At 35.6% G+C, this 21,801-nt stretch overlaps 1 protein-coding gene across 2 annotated transcripts; it reads left to right on the forward strand.

Moving 5' to 3' along the window:
• The first annotated feature begins 325 nt into the window (after nucleotides 1-325).
• Nucleotides 326-20,264, forward strand: LOC121419985. Of its 2 annotated transcripts, XM_041614492.1 has the most exons (4): nucleotides 326-433; nucleotides 4,715-5,016; nucleotides 5,948-6,001; nucleotides 6,285-7,443. In XM_041614492.1, the coding sequence occupies exons 2-4, from the start codon at nucleotides 4,734-4,736 to the stop codon at nucleotides 6,584-6,586; spliced, it is 639 nt and encodes a 212-aa protein (XP_041470426.1). In that variant the 5' UTR covers nucleotides 326-433; nucleotides 4,715-4,733; the 3' UTR covers nucleotides 6,587-7,443. The 2 variants fall into 2 exon arrangements, with proteins under 2 accessions (XP_041470426.1, XP_041470427.1); XM_041614493.1 differs by lacking the exons at nucleotides 5,948-6,001; nucleotides 6,285-7,443 and adding an exon at nucleotides 19,895-20,264.
• Nucleotides 20,265-21,801: the final 1,537 nt, after the last annotated feature.

Genomic DNA, 21,801 nt, shown 5'->3' on the forward strand with positions numbered 1-21,801 from the left:
ATGATGACGATGATGATGATGGTGAATACGATGGTGACGATGATGATGATATGATGATGATGATAGTGGTGAAAATTAAAACAATGATGATAAGGCTTATTACCGGAGATATGGGAACTATTCTCAACAGCCAATCAAAAATCTTTTATGATTGAGGGTGAAATTGACAGCAATAGCGTAATGAGCCCAAAATATCTTCTTTGATAGAAAAATATTAAAATGCTCCCAATGTTCAAAATATTAAAATGCTCCCAATCTTTAAAATATCCAATTACATTTAAATGGTACTAAATATGAAGCACGCCATCATAGGCTTATCGTTCTGCGTCGTAAGAATGGTTTCAATCAAGACCAGTGTACTTCATAAACCTACGTAAACAACGTATTTTTGTAACCGTGTTGAAGTTTAAACTTAGGATAACAAGTCAATAAGGTAAGTAGAATATGTCGTATATTTTTTCTTTACACTTAACTTTGATTAGAGCTAAGAGCAATTTCAAAATGTATATAACGCCCGCTGACTATAGGCAAGTGAAGCCGCAACGTTATGTATGACAGTTGCAACAATTTGAATCATTGATAAGCCAAACTGAACGAGTACATAGCTATGCTTATATGGCATCATCCGGAAGAAGAATAAGAAGAGGAGGAGGATGAGGAAGAGGAGGAGAGAGAGGAAGACGAAGGAGAGGGAAAAGGAGATGAAGGACCATAGCTATTTAAAGGAGTAGTAATATAGTAGTAGTATAGTGGTAGTGGCAGAGGAGACATTTTCCCCAAATGTGACTTCTAATATACTATCTATTTGCTTAAACCTGAATAAACGAAATATGCATATCTTGACTTGGGCATTTAAGTAGGTTTGGATTAATAATTAATTCAGAAGCCATTATTTCAAAACAAGAGGTCAGGTGTTAGTACACTCTAAACAAACACTGAGCAAAATTTTACCCAACACTGGGTTGAAAGGGATCATGCATGTTTGCAGAGTATTTTCATGTCCTCGCAGTGGGCTATATCAACAGTGTGTAATATTTACAAAATATTGGACCCAACCAACATGTTCCCATTATTTTGACCCAATATTGGATAACCCCTTTTTTTTAGAATGTATTGCCCCACAACACGAGGAAATTGTAACACAAATATGTTTTTAACACCTAAAGAATATTAACCCATATACAATGTAATAGAACACAATGCCTAACTCATTTATATTGTATTTTCCACTTGCTTTATGGTCAATGTTTTAACAGGGGTTTTTTCAAGTTATTATGGCCTCACCCTTTAAATGTCAAGTCCACCTCAGACAAATGTTGATTCGAATCAATAGAGAAAAATCAGACAAGCCTAATGCTGAAAATTTCATCAAAATCGGATGTAAAATAAGAAAGTTATGACATTTCAAATTTTCGCTTATTTTCAACAAAATAGTTACATCCAAATGAGAGAGTCGAATGTCACTCACTGTTTCTTTTTTTACGAATTCGACAATTAGGACCTCCTTGCCGGAAGCAAAAAATGTTAAAATAATGGAATTCCACGTGTTCAGGGAGGAATGAAACTTTGTTTCACATGACAATGACGAGAAAATAAAAATATTACATATAATGAAATACAAAAGAAATAGTGAGTGATGTCATCAACTCTCTCATTTTGATGTAACTGGCTCGTTCATATAAATATTTTGTTGAAAATAAGCGAAACTTAAAATGCCATAACTTTATTATTTTACATCCGATTTTGATGAAATTTTCAGTGTTATGCTTGTTAAATTTTTCCCTTTTTATTCAAATCAAGTTTTAGTTGGGTGAACTTGTCCTTTAACTAACTTTAGAATGATACAGCAATATATAGTTGGATTCTGTGTATACTTGCAATGATCATGATGATAATGTACCCGTACCGACTCATGCAGAATATCTTTTAGTGGACGGCTGTGGTAAAATTATAATGAAATATACCTTTTAACTTGAATGAATACTTTTCTACTTAAAATGGTATCATATTTTAAGAGGGATACATTACAGCTTTATACGCAACTTGTTCATTCAATCTCTTTACCTTATTAAAAAACGTAAACAATTACTATTCAGAGATCACTAGTACGAAATGCTTTCTCTTTTGGCCTTTCCATGATTAAGCACCCTTGATTTTCTGTTTTTGTGGACCCCAGGCAATATACATGTACATATATATGGGAAATTCCATAAAATACATACGTCCGACCCCCTATATGTGGGACCTTCATGAAATTTTCTGTCTTTGATTTCTTGTTCTTTTGACAGTCTGTAATGTTCTCAAAGGACCCAGACTTGGTCAGCTTATGAAATGAAGTAAAACTTGAGAAAAATGGGATTCGGACGTACAAAAAGGCTGATTCAATCTTATGGAATTGCCCATATATATTAACGCCTGATGTACGAGTATCAGGCATTATACTGAACGTTTACTGTGTAGGTCTACAAATTTATGTCAGCCTTTGGCTACGAATTTGATTTCATTATAATATGTAAAATTTATCTATATCCATCGGACATATAAGTTCAAAATTAGTTTGTTTTTCTCACATCTAAGCTTACAAAAAAGGATACCCTTTTCTATGTAGGCAAGGCATGATTGACAAAAGTTCTCAATACTTGAGAATATCGACGAGGCTATTTACGGTAAATGTGTGCTTTTATTTCCAAGTCTATTTAGATTTACATAACAGTTTTGACATTAGCAGAACCTACAACAAAAAGGTACGGTCTTGTCACGTGTTTAGCTTATTCTTTTCTGGTAAAGTAATTTATGAAAATCAGAAACCGAAAACAAAACACCCTTGAATGTTCCGATTACAGTAAAAGAATTGATAGGCAAAATTTATTTGACAAAAGTTTTGTTTGTAACAAAACAAATTTAACTGGTATGTTAAAAGTTATGTAAGTATCATTTCTAAACTTTGAAAGCTACTTTTTCATTGTTAACAATATACATGACTGTCATGTAACTTCAACAACTTTTACAAGTTTTAAAAGTTTATAAAATGCCAAGAGCAATTTGAACATGCTGTAGCACCTTCCTCCGATAATTGACAGTCTTGTGATCTCTTCGTCTGTGCGATCGTATACAAGTTGGAGGGATTCGAACAAGATTTCCATAACAAAATCATTTTGCCGACCCGTTTTATAAAACAATTAATGCACATTTTAAGATTCGTGATGTTGCGAACAACTCTCGGGCATTCACAATATTATGCAAAAGCACTCGGCGCAAGCGCCTCTTGCTTTCGCATAATTGTAAATACCCTCGAGTATGCTGCATCGTCATAACACACTCATAAATGTGCATTAATTGTATAATATAAATGAATTATCACAATTCATTTGTGTTTGAATTAAAAAGACATGGGAATTCCGCTTTCTTTTTCTTCTGGGACACACTGCATATAGAACAAGACTAGTACCTGGAGATGAGCCGGCTTTGCCTTCTTGCATGTCTTGACAAATCTTTCTACCTCAGATAGGCGTGGAGGGTCTCTGTCAACCTTTCCGACAGGAGAGGTTAGACGTGCCAAGTTTTGCACTGGAGGCAGGGTATGTTTGTCGTCAAAGCACGTGTTTACCAATACGGTATTGTAACTCCTCTCTAGTGGCCTTCCGTTCACCAGATTTCACAGGGTTGAAAGGAGTTTTGGTGGAGGCAATAGGATCTTCATAGGATAGATGTAGTTGCTTAACCCGTCCTTTCCTTCTAAGCCCCCTCATCCTTAGACAGGCCTTTCAGCCTCATTTTGGCTCATATCTTAGGCCATCTTATACCTTCGTTTCAATGGCATTGCAATTTTTTCTTGCCTCCTTCCAACGCTGTAGGCCTCGTACACTTTGCCGTATGTCATGGATTACTTGCTTTCTTCTTCTTAGCCTCGATGTAACCGCCTTTGGTTTCGTACTGGAACAACCTCAGCTATCGACCCCATACTGGTACATTGCCTCAATCATTTCTCTTCGGCATTTCCCTTCATGGATTTGACCAGTATCTGATTAAGCTATTCATCCATGGCTTTCCACATAACTTTGCTCTGGGAATTAGGCCACATCCCTTTGGAAGTTTGCTCATGGTATGGGATGTAGCGTTGAAATCGGTGGCACTGTGGTTGCAGTTGCATAACGGGAAGGGGGTGAGGCTGCCCCGCCCCTCTGGCGGATATCACCGGGAAAACAGAAAAAAACCCGGCAAAATAGAAAAGGGAGGGAGAAATAAAGGAAAAGGGAAAGACGAAGGAAAGGGGGAAAGAGAAAAGGAGGAAAAGGGAATGGAAAAAATTGAAAACGGAAGAAAAGCGGGAAAGGGAACGAAAGGAGAACATGTCCAAAGCCAGCTTCCTTCTGTTGGTTATTCCTTTGGTTATTTCCTTGAGCAGGTTGAGAGGAAGAAATGGAGAGGCTTTGTGTCATATTCTCTGCAGCCGATCTCCACTGGGTAGTAGGCTTCTTTCCATCCCGTCTCATGGCATTCTGAGATAAGTCCGGCACACTTAGATGTTTGTACTCATGGGCCGTATCAATGTTCCTCTCCCATCTCGTGAAAGCCGCTTGAATGCGAAGTACCCCACTACTTACTAAACTGCGATCCACATTTAAAGTGACCGGAGTAAAATACGAAAAAAAAATCACCCCTTAAAACATATCATCAGACCTTTTTCTCTTTTAACCTTTTTTTTCAAAACCAGGCCAACTTAATCAAGCGTCATGACGGAGACCTTAACGGAGGAAAAACTCAATCAGCTAGCAGAGGCTGTGGCTAATAATGAAAATTTATTAACGCTCGGGTTGAATCTGGGATTCAAGGAGTCCAAGGTCAAGATATACATCAGTACAAATAAACGAAATGACAGTTTCGAAGGAACCAGCTCCATGCTCTTTGCTTGGAAAAAGAAGACACGGAGAGCGAAGCAAATACCTGATCTAATAAAAGCACTGGTAGACGCTGAATTGGCAGAATTAGTTGATGATTTCTTTCCATCTGAAGAGGGTAAGGTGGCTTCAAATACATCCTTTATAAAACTAGACCACCTTATTCTTTTGTAATATTAATGCAGCGTATAACGTGTTCGCGTCGACGATCATCACCTAGAGTAAATGTTTGGAAGGAACGTAGTAATTGTAGGCCAATTGGGTGGGATGATTGTGTTGGCGTAAGCGCAGACCAAAAGAATCAAGGTATTATTTAATAAGTCGTTTTTTCTTATTTCGAAACGAAACAAACAACAACGAAATATTCAGTGAAAATTGATTGTTTTTCGAGAATTGAAAAAAAAAATGATTCAAGACTGGGGTATGTAAGAACGTGAGAACGGAAAAAACAGTTTCTTTTTTTCTTTTTAATGTTTTTATACATTTTTATCTTTACCTTTGAAAAACACAAAACATAGTTGAAATTTCGCTTCTTTTTCTGTTTCGCTTTAACTAAACATTCAATTTAGCGCTTTCTTGTTTCCTTTTCCGTTCCGAAATTAGAAACACGGTAATCATACCGCTGCCAATGTACGAGTAGATAATTCCTTTTGGCCAAACCGAATATTGATGAGTGCAAAGCTTTTGCAAAACGGGCGGAGCCAATACTAAGCACCCATGGCTGGCCGGCTGTGGAGACATTGATGTTGACAACTACATGTCTCTGCAAAAATTTGGCATCTTCTCTCTACGCATCTTACTAGATTGGTTTATGCCATATAAACCCACACTTTTACTTAGGATGATGGAATGATGATGTTAACAATTGTAGTTTCGGCTGGGTCGATAAATATTTAACAAATTTACATCTGAACAGAGACTTATCGCAGTACACGTGCAAAATAATTTACCGGCCATACCGCATATACGTACAGAAAGTTGGAACTAAAGGAAATTTTTGCAAAGCCATAGTTTTAATAGCATTCTCTTTTTTTTATTAACATCAACAGATGGTTCAACCCCTCCTGGTAATGTCAAAGAAAATGGAACGATGAATAAAAATGGTAATAACGTTATATATATATTTTTTTTTTACAAAGTTTTAACAGACATTGAGACACGAAAGTTCAATACATTTATATACTGTATATAATAATACAAGTTCACACTGTTGACTGTAAATTTTCCACATATAGGACAGGATGAATCTTTCGTTCTGATGTGGATGCCATTATGTTTGTTTTGATTATTGTTATTTTAATATTTTGGTCTCATTTTGAAGAATAATACTGCTCTAATGGTTCCAAACCATATCTGAGATTTGCGTTTTTATACTCTCTTCTACAGGTAATCCAGACTCTGCTGAGGAACTGGAGGATATTGATGACATCTTGGTCAAGATTGCCAAAAAAGTCCAACAAAACTCAGAAATCGACACACTGGGATCCAAGCTTGGAATTTCCCCTGAAGATGTTCAAAGATACATAGCAACCAATAACAAAACACAACACATTACGTGGGATGGAACTCTACAGATGCTACGGGATTGGTTTAAAAACCAAAAAAAATCTGGTCGAGAGAGAGAAGCTTTGAAGGCTGCTCTCGAAAAAGCAGGTCATATTCGTCTTGCTGATGAGCTCTTTTCTTAATCCAATTAGTAAAAGAGAGAGAGAGAGAGAGATAATAGGAACATACCCATTCATTCGGGATTATCTGTTTCTGCCACCACAGTTAGGTTTATTTTATCACCAGATAAACCAGACTTGCACACGTCGAAATATACTGTATAGTTGGTTGATGGAGAAGTACAAAAAGCTGTAAAATATGATAGTTTTGTTTTACGTAAAAAAATTACGGTTATACAATTCATGACTATTGGGCTTTAATGTGTCATGGTTCCTTAGAAAATATAACGTTTTAAAAAAACAAAACCCATATTAAATGATATTATGGTTATCACAAAATGAAGTTAAATCTTCAAATAAAATCAAAAGAAGTGTAGTGGTGACAAATTATTTTGATGAAATCGATTGGAATTATCGTTAAATGGTTAATTTGTCCTGATTTTCATTACCTTTTTTTCAGGTCATACCTAGAACTATTTCAGCGGAATCATGCAAATCGTTAAATGCCATGAATTTATTATTCTTTGTCCGACTTTGATAAAATTGTCAGTGTTTTGATTGTCTGAATTTTCTTAATCTGTTCAAGTCGTGTTGTTTATAGCCTGGAGTATCCGTTTAATAGTAAACCTCTTTTGACATATACAATAGGTGACCGAAATTCATATTATATCTGTAATTTATAGTTTGCATATACTCAATTCGGTCTTTGTTGCGAGTGTCTGTACCTTTCTCTCTCTCTTTCCCTTTCCCTTTCCCAGCATTTCCTCTTTTTACCCTTGCTCCTTCCCCTTTCTTTTCTCACCCGTTTTCATGCTTACTCTTGCAATCCTTGCTCCTCTTTCTTGCTCCTCACCTCCCTGCCTGTCCTACAGATTTCTCCTTAGAAAAGAGCCTATATCATTCAGATCCAGTTATTATTTATATGTATATCATGATTTACATGTATGTAATGTCCTACAGGTACATTTGCATGCTAAAAAAGTCATGCAATATGTATGCTAGTTCGTTTTTATTTATTTTTTTTTATTCAGTATTTGTCAATCTGTTTGGTTTCACTTTGTTGTTATATAGTGTTAATGCATTATCGAACATGATAATCTTTTTTATTTGTGCAATTGGTTAATCAATGGTCACTGCATGTTATATGTTTGTTTTATCCCTTATATTTTATCTTTTAATTGTAATCTCACATTTATATTCTTTGGGTTTTTAATGAGTATATTATAATAGAACCGAATCGAATTTGATTTCGACAAAAGATATTCGATAAAAATATGTATTTTCCTCATTCATTATGGAAATTTGTATTGCTGGTACATGCAGGAAAAAAAAGGTGATAGTTCTAGTGGCAAATTAATGGATTTGTTTAAGAAAAGTTGTAACCATGGTAATTGTTGAGCTGTAGTCTCATTTTTTTAAAATTTGTTTTGTCATCTTACTGATAATACGTCATAAAGGAAATATTTACGAGTGCTTGATATTTTGTGGAAATACTTATCATCATTTACTTTGTGTATTTCAATTATATATGTATTATGAAGTTTATGGTAACACCGTGTGAGGAAAAAAAAAATAAGGAAAAGATATTTCAAGAACACGTTATCATTTTATTTGGCCTGAAAAAGTATATTTGTTCACTTTGATCCCATATTTATGCGGTGTTAAACGTTGGATGATCAGGGGCCCGTTTCTCAACACCGTCATAAGTCTAACTTCTTGACTAAATCGGAGATAGTGAGCTACTTGTCCGCTAACCGTTTCACGAAGCCCTCTTTACCAAGATCGGGTACAACAACCTCACTAAATATTTATGACACCTCCGAACCTGTCATAACTTCTTTCTTAATGACGTAGTGGCATCACGTGGGTAGACTATGACATGCAAAAGTGCCGAGAAATTTGAAAATTATAATCTTACGTAATCAATCATAGAGGTTGAAATTACATCCCAAAATAAGTGGGATAATGCATTCAATGATCATTGTAATACAAAGTAACTATGAAAACTGTTGGTAAAACGCCACAAAACCATTCATTTTGAAATAGTAAAATAATCTAATCGATAAAAATTCTACCACGTCAGGCCATCCATAGCTGGACTTGAATTTGTCGTTTTCAGACCCTATTGAAATTTAGATAAATTCTAATCTCTAATTTATGTATAGAATTTGTCAAATCGTAAGATCGGTATCAAAGATTTATAAAAAAAAGTGTTAAACTATATTTCGATGATGTTTGGAATCGTAAAACATTGTATAATTATCATAATTTTACAAATAAAACCGTTATGGTTTACTTTCGTAAACTATTAAAATTGGATATCCGGGGGTACCCATCTCAACGTCCACATGTGATTTTTTAGTCATGAAATAAATTATTCATAATTCCATTTTTCAGCAATTGAATGCCCCAGTCTTCATGGTCTAAGTATGTATGATGCATAATTTACCTGTGCTATTATTATTAAAATATGTAATTCCCAATTCATCACAATATTTGCAATTTTATCATAATTTTTCTTTTTGAAAATTGTGCTATTTTTGTGACTAAGGCTACGTCTCGTCTGTTCTTTTTACCGATAGTATCGATATCAAGGTATTTTAGTTAGGAAGCCTTTCGTGAAACAGGTTTAGTAAGATTGGAACTAACTCCGTGGTTTGTGGATAAAGATATGACTAACTTGTCCAGGTGTTGAGAAACGGGCCCCGGGTTTATCTTTTTATTGTGATGTGAAGTTCGATTTACGCCAAAGTAAGGCATGGCTGCAGTGAATAAATCCTGTCAATACTCTCATAATTCAACCTGTGTTTCACACATACACACACACACACACATGTATGTGTGTATGTGTGTGTGTGGGGGGGGGGGGTTGTGTATGCTCAAATACTAGTGAACACACCACAAAATGCACTCCTTCATGCAGAGTGAGGAGAGCAATAGACAACAACACTGCAACCCCCGGCGAGCAGCGAGAACGAACTTTATTGAATATAATGTTTTATCAACTGACTTCACAATAAAAAAGGCAAAACTTGAACACTTGTAAATATATTCTTTTCTCCTGGTGTTGTCTATAATGTGATAATCGTTATATATATATATCTGTATGCAGTGGCGGACCGTGACCTGGAGGAGACAAAGCATTTTGGGGCACAGCATTGTTCACAGACAATGCAGTGCCCCCCATGCTTTGTCTCCTCCGGGTCATGGTCCGCTACTGTCTGTCTGTGAGTGTTTATATACATTTTCCGGGGGAGGGTGCTACTTCTTGACCTTCCTTCATTGACACCAACGTGACATGACTATGTTCAAGAATTAAGGCTAAATAGGTTTACAATGCATGAATATAAAAAATATCCAGAAATTGCAAGAGAATTACATGTTTGGTGAATGACTTTCGATGATTGAATGCTTTAATATTTTTTTTATGAATTTACTTTTATAACTTGCAATAAAAGGGCGATAAACATGACTTTGATAATATTTATTTTACTATCAAATAAATGATGAACAATAGTAACGATCAAAATAATAACTATCGTATTTGAATAAAGAAAATATGTGATAATATTGATCACAGTGATGATTGTAACGAGAACGAATATAACAAATAAAAAGATGAAGGGGAACAGAAAGAAATTTATCAAATAATTGTAAAATGAAATTAAAATAGGAGCTTAAACATTTAATAAAAGAGGGGATTGGGACCTTACTGACTGCGGGAACTACCCAAGATCAAATGAGAGGGAGAGGGGGGGGGGGGGCATTCATCAGACCCAAGGTTAATATAACATAATGCACACACGGGGAGGCAAGAACTATTGGTTGACTGTGAGCTTAATAACACCTAACAACATTGAACGAATCAAACCCAACGGAACATTAGTCCTCTTATTTTGGGGCTAATCTCGATTAGCATCTTGCTATTATGTTAGATCCAATTACCAAATGTTTTGTTTTCATGTGATGTACTATACCATGTAATTGTACATGACAGTGATATATTTGATAATAAATTAAATGCAGTTCAATTCAATATTTTGAAGCGAGAGGGGGGGGGGAGTCATTTACTATAAAAGTGAAACAAGAAAAAAATTAAAAAAAAAAAACTGAAGACGATTTGCAAAAACATGTGTCTCTTACCTTTTATCAAGATGAGCCTAAAATAAGGCTTAGTATACTAATAATGTTTAAAAGATGACCCAAATTAGTAAATATTAATAATAATAAAAATATCACTTCCAAATGCTTCCATAATAGCTCTTAGTCGGATATCATTAACCTGGCATTGACCCCGAAGCCTTTTATTTTTCAAAATAACACATTTCGTTTGATTAAATAAAAGCCTTCATAACACAATACCTGATATGCGTCCTCTATTCAACATGTAGCTAGCCTTTCTCCAGTACACTCTTTTTTTTTAATTGTGTGTTTTATTGGTATTCAAAATCACATATAATCACAATATTTACAGGTAATTGGAATGATTTGAAACAGTTCAAAAGCAGTAAAATCACAAAACAAAGATGAAATAAAAAAATAAATGGAAAAAAATAAAAAGGGTGACATAAATCAAAATAAAACATTAGACGATACAGGTTACTATAAAGGGAATACACATCGAGATAAATTTACATGTATAATCAATTGCAGCATATTACTCTGTGCATTGTACAAGTCTCAATTTAAGATTCTCCAGTACACTCTAACAACAGAGTCAATTTTTCCTGAATATTGGATAGAAAGGGAACATGCTTGTTAGCTTGTTTTTTTACACCATATTGTGCGAAATGCACACTTAAATGATAAATTTCATCGCAACATTGCGTTTACAAAATATTTTGCATCTTTTTACCCAACCAACATGCATGTTCTTATTTGACCCAATATTAGGTAAAACTTTATGTAGAGTGGCAAGAAATTTATCCAAACTGTGCTGCACTCGACCCAGGTGGGGTGAATGGGTACCCGGCAGGATTAATTCCTTGAATGCATGAGCGCTGAGAGACAGCTCGAGCTAAAGCCGGGGTAATAATAATAACAATGCGCCTCGGAATAGAAAATTTCTAGATAGATGGCGCTATATAAATGCCTATTATTATTATTATTATTATTATTAGAGTGTATCAGGAATGGCCCAGTAACGTTTGCTCATTCATTATTCAATTTCGTGGGTGCTAATGCGTAATACCAACTGAAGGTGATTTTTTTTTATTTCTTTTGATTTTGACACCAATCTTATCAGTCTTTATCATGATCAATCAATCATTGATCCAATCGTTATCTTTTATGAGTAAGCAATGCAGCGTTGTCACATTTCCTTTGTCTAAATTCAACATTTTCTATATAGGCTAGTACAATTATTAACATACAAATATAATGACATCTTTATAAAACAGTTTGATTTTATACAGACCAATTTAACTGATTGATTATGTTAACCCATAACTGCACATGCTGCTTTGAAAGATATAAAATCGTTTTGCTCTTATAAAAGTTGATGACAGTCATTCTTAATGTAAGACTAATTTTCAAAATTATTCAGAGATGATGTGTGTGTTTGAGTATTTACAGAGTGTATGATCAATCAGATATGATTATTTACATACACACACACATGTCGTTTTTCCAGAGTCAAACACAAAATGTTCTTTAGATAACAACAAAGACTTTATTCTCTGTCAAGAATGGTATTTGACAATACAGTTTCTCTCTCCTAATCAGAATAATTTGAAAACATTTCAAAACCTATTGATTAAAGGGGGAAACCACTTAAACGGCGCCAAAAACGCGGCGGTTGCTACTGTCATGGACCTATTACGAAGGTCTATGCTACTGTCAAATAACAAAGGGATGTTTCGAAAACACAAGATCAAAACACGATTTGTGGTAAATGTGTGTATGTGTGTGTGCATTTGCTTGAGTGGGTATAGTGTACAAGGAATTGTCTTGGTGTAGTGTTTTTTTGGTCGTGGGCATATCGTATATGACTGAACGAGTTTTTTTTTTGTTATTATAACTTCCTCAAATCATATTGATATAATGGTATTGTAAACGGGAAAAAATCATGTTCAAGTTTAGTTTTTTGTATTCATTATTATACACTGTAAAAAAAATGAAATGCTAATTTAGCACTTACAAGTTGTATAGTGACTGCACTACGTGTGCTGATTTTCTAGTTCAAATTTAAACTAGAAAATCAGCACCTGTAGTGCAGTCACTATACAAGCACTGTAAGTGCTAAATTAGCACATTATTTTTTTACAGTGTAGGTAGATTTCTAGAGCATGTAGAAGGTATGATTTTGTATTATTCATTTTCTTGATATAAACTTTTAAAGAAATGTGTACAGATTGATTACAGCTTGATTTTTGAATAATCAAAATGACTTAATGTTATTCGTTATTTTCACTATGAGAGTTAAACAAACTTCACACCCCACAATTCAAGTTAAGGATAAAATTATGTCATGAACACATTTCTATAGACTAAAGCTATAGCTAATAAAGGAGACGATTGAAATCCACGTCTAGCGTCCATGCCTGAATTATTTTACGTATACTTTTTTTTAAACAAGTGCACACCTAGTTACCAATAATGCATATAGCATTTCCATTAATTTGAAAGCAGGATTAAAGAGCAGTGCCTTGCTCACGGGCATAAGTGCCGTTGCCGGGATTGAACCCCCGGATTTTCCATGTATAGCGAGGCGCCTTAGACCACTCGGCCACGGCACCCGCTATTTTATTCGAAAGGTTTCATTCTCCCTTAAATGGTACTGAATATGAAGCCCGCCATCATAGGCTTATATCGTTCTTTGTAAGAATGATTTCAAATAAGACTAGTGTACGTTCTAAATCTATATTTGATAAACAGCGCATATTTGTGACCGTGTTGTGATTCAAACTTAGGGTAACATGTCAAGGTAAGTAGATAATTTTTTATCACGTTCTGTATTTTAAAACACTTAAATTTGGTCACCTAACTTCCAATTGCTAGAACGCCCGCTGACTAGAACGCCCGCTGACTAGAGGCGAGTCGAAGCGTAACGTTATGGGTGACAGTTGCAACAATTTGGAATCATTGATAAGCCAAATTAGTAATGAGCTGTGTATGCTTATATGAAGTCATCCGGAAGAAGAAGGAGAAGAAGAAGAAGAAGAAGAAAAAGAGGAGGAGAAATAGGTAAAGGAATAAGAAGACGGAGAATGAGAAGGATAAAGGATAGTGCTATTTCAAGTAGAAGTAGTAGTAGTAGTAGTAGTAGTAGGAGTAGTAGTAGTAGTAGTAGAAGTAGTAGTAGAAGTTGTAGTAGTAGTAGTGTAAGGCGTGGTTTTGCCTAAGACTGCTGCGGCGCATGTTCGTTTGGATTAGCCAGTAGTTAACTGGGGTGTTTCAGAATTAGAAACATACTAAAAGTTTGATGTAATGACTGTCATCTCTCCTCCCTCACAACACATACACACTGATTATAAACTAAACTGAAATGAAGAAACATAAGTGCAACTAAAATTAATGTTTAAATTATCAACATTTAATTCAATTGTTTAACTAAATATCAACTAAACCCTATCGTCCCTAGCCTTAAGCCACATCTACATTGTAATGTACTTGCCCATTGCAATGGCCAACGCTCTCTCCTCCACCACCATTTGAATAGACGAAGCTCAAAAACAATACCGCACTACATTTTGATATGTCTCCTTCTCAAACTACAAATCTGAACTGCCCACAACTACCAAAAAGCATGAGGTCCATGCCCCAACCCTGATATCCCATAATTTCTTTGTTTTTCACTGCATCCATCCCATAATTTCTTTGTTTTTCACTGCATCCATCCCATAATAACAGTATAACGCTAGTGTATAAAACAAGGATACAAGAGAGGGGGAGAGAGGGAGAAAAGAGAGGAGAGGGGTAAGGAAGAAAGTGGTCATTGTGCATTAATGCACTACACTGATAGATTTATTGTCCAAAGGGACATTAGCCTCAAACTATGATACTTTGATCAAAGACCAGAAGCCTTGGAAGGGATGTGAATGAAAAGAAGTAATTTTGAAGATAGTAAAACAATTATGAAGTGAAAAATGCAGAATTACCCAAAAATTATCAAGCTTACACCAGTAGTAGTAGAAGTTGTAGTAGTAGTAGTAGTAGAAGTTGTAGTAGTAGTAGTATAGTAGTAGTAGAAGTAGTAGTAGTAGTAGTAGTAGTAGTAGTAGTGGTAGTAATAGTACTAGTAGTAATTGTAGCAGCAGTAGTAGTAGTAGTACTACTACTACTACTAGTAATATTAGTAGTAGTAGTAGAAGTAGCAGTAGTAGTAGTGGTAGTTGTAGAAGTAGTAGTAGAAGTAGTTGTAGTAGGTAGTAGTAGTAGCAGCAGTAATACTAGTAATACTAGTAGTAGTAGTACTAGAAATAGCAGTAAGAGTAGTAATTGTACTAGTAGCAGTAATAGTAGAAGTAATAGTGGTAGTAGTGGTAGTAGTAGTACTATTACTACTAATACTACCAGTAGTAGTACTACTACTACTACTAGTAGAAGTTGAAGTAGTAGTAGTAGTAGAAGTTGTAGTAGTAGTAGTAGTAGTAGAAGTTATAGTAGTAGTAGTAGTAGTAGTAGTAGTAGTAGTAGTAGAAGAAGTAGTAGTAGTATTAGTGGCGGCAGTAATAGTACTAGTAGTACTTGTAGCAGTAATAGTACTAGTAGTAGTAGTAGTAGTAGAAGTAGTAGTAGTGGTAGTTGTAGAAGTAGTAGTAGAAGTAGTAGTAGTTGTAGTAGGTAGTAGAAGTAGTAGTAGCAGAAGTAGTAGTAGTACTAGTAATACTAGTAGTAGTACTAGTAATACTAGTAGTAGTAGTAGTAGTAGTAGTAGTAGTAGTAGAAATAGAGTTAGCAGTAAGAGTAGTAATTGTACTAGTAGTAGTAGTAGTAATAGTAGTAGTAGTAGTAATAGTGGAAGTAGTAATAGTGGTAGTACTGAATGTTTACTCTGTAGGCCTACAAATTCATTTTATTCAGCCTTGGGCTACGATTTTGTTTATTACAATAAATACAATTTATCTATCGGACGGAAATGTTAAAAATTATTTATTTCTCATGCATGTCTGAGCTTATTGAAAACATTTTTTCCCTGTAGGTAAGCCATTATGATTGACAAAACGTCATACTTGAGCTCAGTGGCGGACCGTGACCCGGAGGAGACAAAGCATTGGGGGCACAGCATTGTTCAGAGACAATGCAGTGCCCCCCATGCTTTGTCTCGTCCGGGACGCGCGTTTCCGTTTTACACCCTGGCGAAGGCATTTTCCGGAAAAGTAGCCAAAAAGCGACTAGTGAAGAGTCTACGTCTACGTTTGTTTACATTATCAGCTGGGCGCGCGATCCAAAGTCCGCACCGAAGTTATCCCGCAGAACATGCCGTACTTGCAAATGGTTCAATACGAATGTTTGCCTTGATCATTTGCCTTGCCGATTTGCTTATGTCTGTCTTTCTCTCTATCTGTCTATATATCTATCTCTATCTATCTATGTAACTACAGTATCTATCTATCTATCTAAGGCTTCTCTGTACTCTCTCATTCTTTATCTAACATCTATCTATCTCAAATTCTCTATCTCTCTCTATCTATCAATCCATCTGTCTGTCTTTCTCTATTTCTCTCTACCTACCTATGTAACTTATCTGTTAATTTGTCGCTCTTCTCTCTCATTCTTGATCTACATGTATCTGACATCTATCTCTCAAATTCTCTATCTATCTCTCTATCCATCTATCTATCCATCTGTCTGTCTTTCTCTATTTCTCTCTATCTATATTTATCTATTTTTAACTAGAGTATCTATCTATCTGTATCTTCTCTGTCTCTCTCATTCGTTAATTATCTATTTAATATCTCTCTCTCTCTATCTATCCATCTGCCTGTCTTTCTCTTATTCTCTCTATCTATATATCTATTATTTTAACTTACCTATCTGTTAATTTGTTAATATTCTTTGTCTCTCTCCCTCTTTATCTAACATCTATCTATCTCTCATCTATCTATCTATCTATCTATCTATCTATCCATTTGACTGTCTTTCTTTATTTCTCTCTATCTATATATCTATCTATGTATCTATCTATATCTGTTAATTTGTCTATCTTCTCCGTCTTTCTCATTCTTTATCTTTCTATCTATCTAATCTGTCTCTCAAATTCTCTATCTCTCTCCTTCTCGAGCATATCTGTCTGTCTTTTTCTCTTTGTCTGTCCATATTTCTATCTATAACATCTCTCTATCTATCTATCTATCCTTCTCTCTCTTTCTCTCTCTCCCCCTCTCCCTCTATATCGACCTCTCTGTCTCTCCCCCTCTCTCTATTTATCTATCTACCCATCATCTCTCCCTCTTCCTCTCTCTTTCTATCTATCTATCCACCTCTCTCTCTCTCTATTTCTATCTATCTATCTGTCTATCTTGTCTCTATCTATTTATCAGTCTTCTATATCTATCTTTCGGCAGCTAAGTGTATCAATCCATCAAACTTCAATTTGTCTTTCCATTATAAGTATCTGTTTATTTTGATTTTGTCTGTCATTCTATTCATTTAGTTAATAATTTATTTTTAGAAAAAAAACTATCATAAACAACGCGACTGCAAAAGCATGTTCGGATTTCACTCCTGACTGCCGCTCTCTCTGTACATGAAGTGCCGAGGAACTCTGTGCTCTGATGAGTAACTGTGCATGCATGCGGTGGTGGACTCGCCTGTGTCGCACGCTGCATGCAACCAGCGACGTGTGTAGACTCTTCACTAGTCGCTTTTTGGCTACTTTTCCGGAAAATGCCTTCGCCAGGGTGTAAAACGGAAACGCGCGTCCGGGTCACGGTCCGCTACTGCTTGAGCTTAATATAGATGACAGTGCTGTGTGATTTTATTTCCAATTTCAATTCTCACATTAGCAGAACCTATAACAAAAGACACATTTCCACCAAACGCTTAAACATTTTTTTTCTAGAACTGATATAGTTAAAAAAAACCACTGAAGGTTCTCATCACAGTGAAACAAACGGTAATCAATTATTATTGGACAAATGATGCATTATCCCCAAAACAAAATGACACATTTGTCCAAAGTTATGTAGATATTATTTTTCATCTTATAAAAGCTAGATCTAGTTTTTCCTTGTAAGCATTATTTTTCGCTTACACTCAAATAGCACATGGAACGATGAGATGCATGATCTGTACATACTCGATCCTGTAGCTTCTTGCTGCTAGGAATGTAAGCCTCTATTGCATTTTCCCCATGTTACATTGTCCCAGGTCTCCCCTAGTAGTTATAGTTGTAATGGTAGAAGAACAAGAATGTCATCTGCATGTCACCTGGAAGGATGAACGAAAGTATAATGTTTGGCCCTTGAAATACAAGAAAGCAGAATTGGTTCCCCAATAGAGCCTTGGGTTACTCCGCATTTAAGCAGCCTTCTCACCCATATTGACACAAAATCATTATATTTTTCTCTTTTATCAAGCTTTTCAATGAAAAGAAAATAATTTCTGAAAAACAGGCTAGATCAATCAAGTACCATGACGGAGCCCTTAACGGATGAAAAACTAATCGACCTAGCAGAGGCTGTGGCTGACGATAAAAAAATATTGAAGCTCGGTGTGAAACTTGGATTTCAGGCGCCCACGGTCAGAATGTACATCAGTACAAATAAACGAAATGACAGCTTCGAAGGAACCAGCTCCATGCTGTTCGACTGGAGAATGAAGACACGGAGAGCGAATCAAATACCTGATCTCATCAAGGCACTAGAAGACGCTGGATTTGCGAAATTAGTTGATGACTTCTTCCATCTGTAGAGGGTAAGGTGGTATTAAATGAATCCGCAAATAAACTTGACCACCTTTGAAATTGTATAATTTTTTTTGTAATATCAATGCAGCGTATACAATTATTTATATAACTATCTAAAATCAATACTAATTGGAGGGAAGGTAGTATTTGTAGGTCAACTAGGTTTAGTGCGACACGTTTTCCACGAATGGGATGATCGGGTGGCATGCTTAATGACCTTAAAATGCCTAACTTGCAATATTATCCCCTATTTTCTTCACATCAACAGATGGTTCAACCCCTCCTGGTAATGTCAAAGGAAATGGAGCAAAGAATTCAAATGGTAAGAAGGTTTTTTTGAAGGTTTTAAAAAAGTTGTTTGAAACAGGAAAAGCATGGCATTGGAGTGTTTCACAATCATGCAGCATACAAGGTCCATTGTTTCACAATGAGTTCAAAGATTCTCCTCTATTTTCCGACCCGTTCTACAGTAAAAAAAATGTAATGTGACGGTATCTGAATGCCCTTCCCCCAAAAAATAATAAGGGCGGATGACTGAAGCCAGTGCGTTGTGTGTAAACGTCTCTCCCATGTTTCATAGATGCGGGCTATGTTACAATGGAAAACACTCCGTCCCTCGGATTAGACGTTAAATGGAGGCCCCGTGTAGAGGAGAGTCACAACCTTTGCACGTTAAGAACCCACTGCACTATTCGTATAAGAGCAGGGGGAAACCCCGGTGTAGTGGTCCACCTGCATTCCCCCCAATCAGTTATATCGGGAGGAGAGACCTGCGGGTCATAGTGATTCAGTTCGCTTTTCGCCTCCAAGGCACAGGTGACGCCAAACAAATAATAATATAATATTATAATAAAAGAAAGAGAAAACAAGAAAAATAAGGAAAAGAATCCTTTGCGTCCAAACTCGAACGCGTTTCAATTAGTTGAAACAAAGAAATTTATATAATGAGTATCAACATTTCGAGTTGCTTCGACATTGTATGCGTAACCAAAATTTAAATAATTTCACATGCCTCCGCTAATCCTAACCTAGACAGTACCGGACCGTGATCCGGAGGAGACAAAGCATTCTGGGGGGGGGGGGGCACTGCATTATTTGTGAACAATGCCGTGCCCCCCAACGCTTTGTTTCCTTGGGGTCACGGTCAGCCACTGGACCTAGATGTATAAAATTCGGCAATGAAAATATATATATATATTTATTTATTAAATATGATATTCATATATAACCAAATCATATATATGTATTTTTTTGGGCCAGGGTGACTTAATTATTTTTTAGCAAACAAAATGTCGGCTTCCAATTCACGAAATTTGCCTTTCGGCCATCAAAGCTGCATTCTATCTAGTTCGAATATGTCTACCATTTTGTTCTTTTTTATTACTATGTGTTTAAATCTCATCTTGAAGAACATTACTGCTATAATGGTGCCAAACCAAAGCTAAGATTTGCGTTATAATGTATAATGCTCTCTTACCCAGGTAATCCACAACCTGCTGAAGAAAGGAACAATTTTGATGACATCTTGGTCACAGTTGCCAAAACGGTCCGACAGAACGCGGATATCGTCGATCTAGGAACAAAACTTGGATTTACTCGTGAAGACATTGAAGGATATATAGCAACCAGTCACACAACGCACAAAAATGCGTGGGATGGAACTCTACAGATGCTACGGGATTGGAGTAATAGTCAAAGAGGTAGTTCACAGAAAGAAGCTTTGGAGGCTCTCTTAAATTCAGGTCAAATTCGTCCTGCTGATATACTCTATCCATTATCCAGTCACTAAGCGAGAGAGTAGGAACAAACCAATTCATTCAAGAATATCAGCGTCAGCCATGAGCTGTGAATATGTTAGCACCAGATAAACCAGACTCAAAATATCAGTTTCTTGATGAAGAAGTAAAAAAGTTATTTGATATAATATGTTAGTTCTACGTAGAAATTATGTTGATACCGTTTATGTGTGGGGCTGGTGTACTTTTTGTGCCATTGTTCTGTAATTAATGAATAAAGTTTTTACAAAAAAAGGTCTGTCACTACACCTGTGAACCATGTTTAAGATTAAATTTAGTTTTAAGTGATTGCCCAATACAAGTGAAGGGTACATAATGCTCTTGTACATCTGAAGACCTATATTTGTTCAACTATCTATCTATCTATATATATATATATATATATATATATATATATATATATATATACATGTATATATATCAGGAATGCGAAACAAATTCACGAGTAATGCAGTTTTTGTAATGCCAACAATTAAGTTCTTTTATTCACTCTCCAAATTTTCGGTAGGCGAAATCTTTTCGGTATACGAAATCTTTTCATTGTTAGAAAACTTAAATCATATTCTTTTATTGTTACGTATATTACGTAACTTACGTCATTAATGATATTTTACCAAAAAGCGCGCAATATACATTAATAGCAGCATTTTGCGCACCTAGCAGCAGTTACCCTAGTCCCGCTGAGATCGCGCACGCTTTAATAAAAACAACTGTCATTCAAACTTGTCACAATTCACGAATCTTCCCTGAAGAATGTAGAGGTCTACCGAAAATTTGGAGAGTGAATAAAAGAACTTAATTGTTGGCATTACAAAAAATGCATTACTCGTGAATTTGTTTCGCATTCCTGATGTCTTTTTATTGCCAATACGTGGAAAACCAAGATATATATATATATATATATATATAATATACACACACAGTGCGTATCGAAAAAAAGTTTACACTTAGAAAAATCTTGTAAAATTATACATTTTTATTATCCTGAAGATTTTTCCACATTCTAACATTGGTACAGATCCATTAAAGCAAATGACGATATAATTGTCGAAAAATATTTCCGCTTGAGTAGCACCACTTACTTTTGAAAAGTTAGGAAAAAATAATTTGCGCAGAACTTTGAAATAGTTATGCGAATAAAAGTAGTCCTTAATAATGTCAATCATAAAGAACACGTAGAAGTTAGCTTGTAAAAATGATTTGAAGATATCTTTAAGTTGTTTCCTTGCCCAAAACACTTCGAAGAGTGCATTGCGCCCCAACCCATTTCCCCATACACGGAGATCATCGTGACGACATTTGCTTTACACTGAGCTGTGATTTACATGAAATGACTTAGGTTTGATTTTCATTTTGTTGATCATTGTCAAGCTTGGGAAAAGTGTGAAGAAACAAGTATTCGATGAAAAATGAAATGTAAACCCACTTTAAATGATAAAATAAGTGAAAAAAATGCTAGAATTGACCGATATAAACTTTTGTTCAGATTCAGTTATGTCCTCAGATCCAGCTGGCACAAAAAGGGTAAAGGTTGTTCATACTTAGCGTTGAAATTTCAATTTGGGTGGCAAAATTGTAACAAAATGCTTGAA

Source organism: Lytechinus variegatus, chromosome 8 (genome assembly GCF_018143015.1).
Source record: "Lytechinus variegatus isolate NC3 chromosome 8, Lvar_3.0, whole genome shotgun sequence".
Classification (NCBI taxonomy): Eukaryota; Metazoa; Echinodermata; class Echinoidea; order Temnopleuroida; family Toxopneustidae; genus Lytechinus; species Lytechinus variegatus.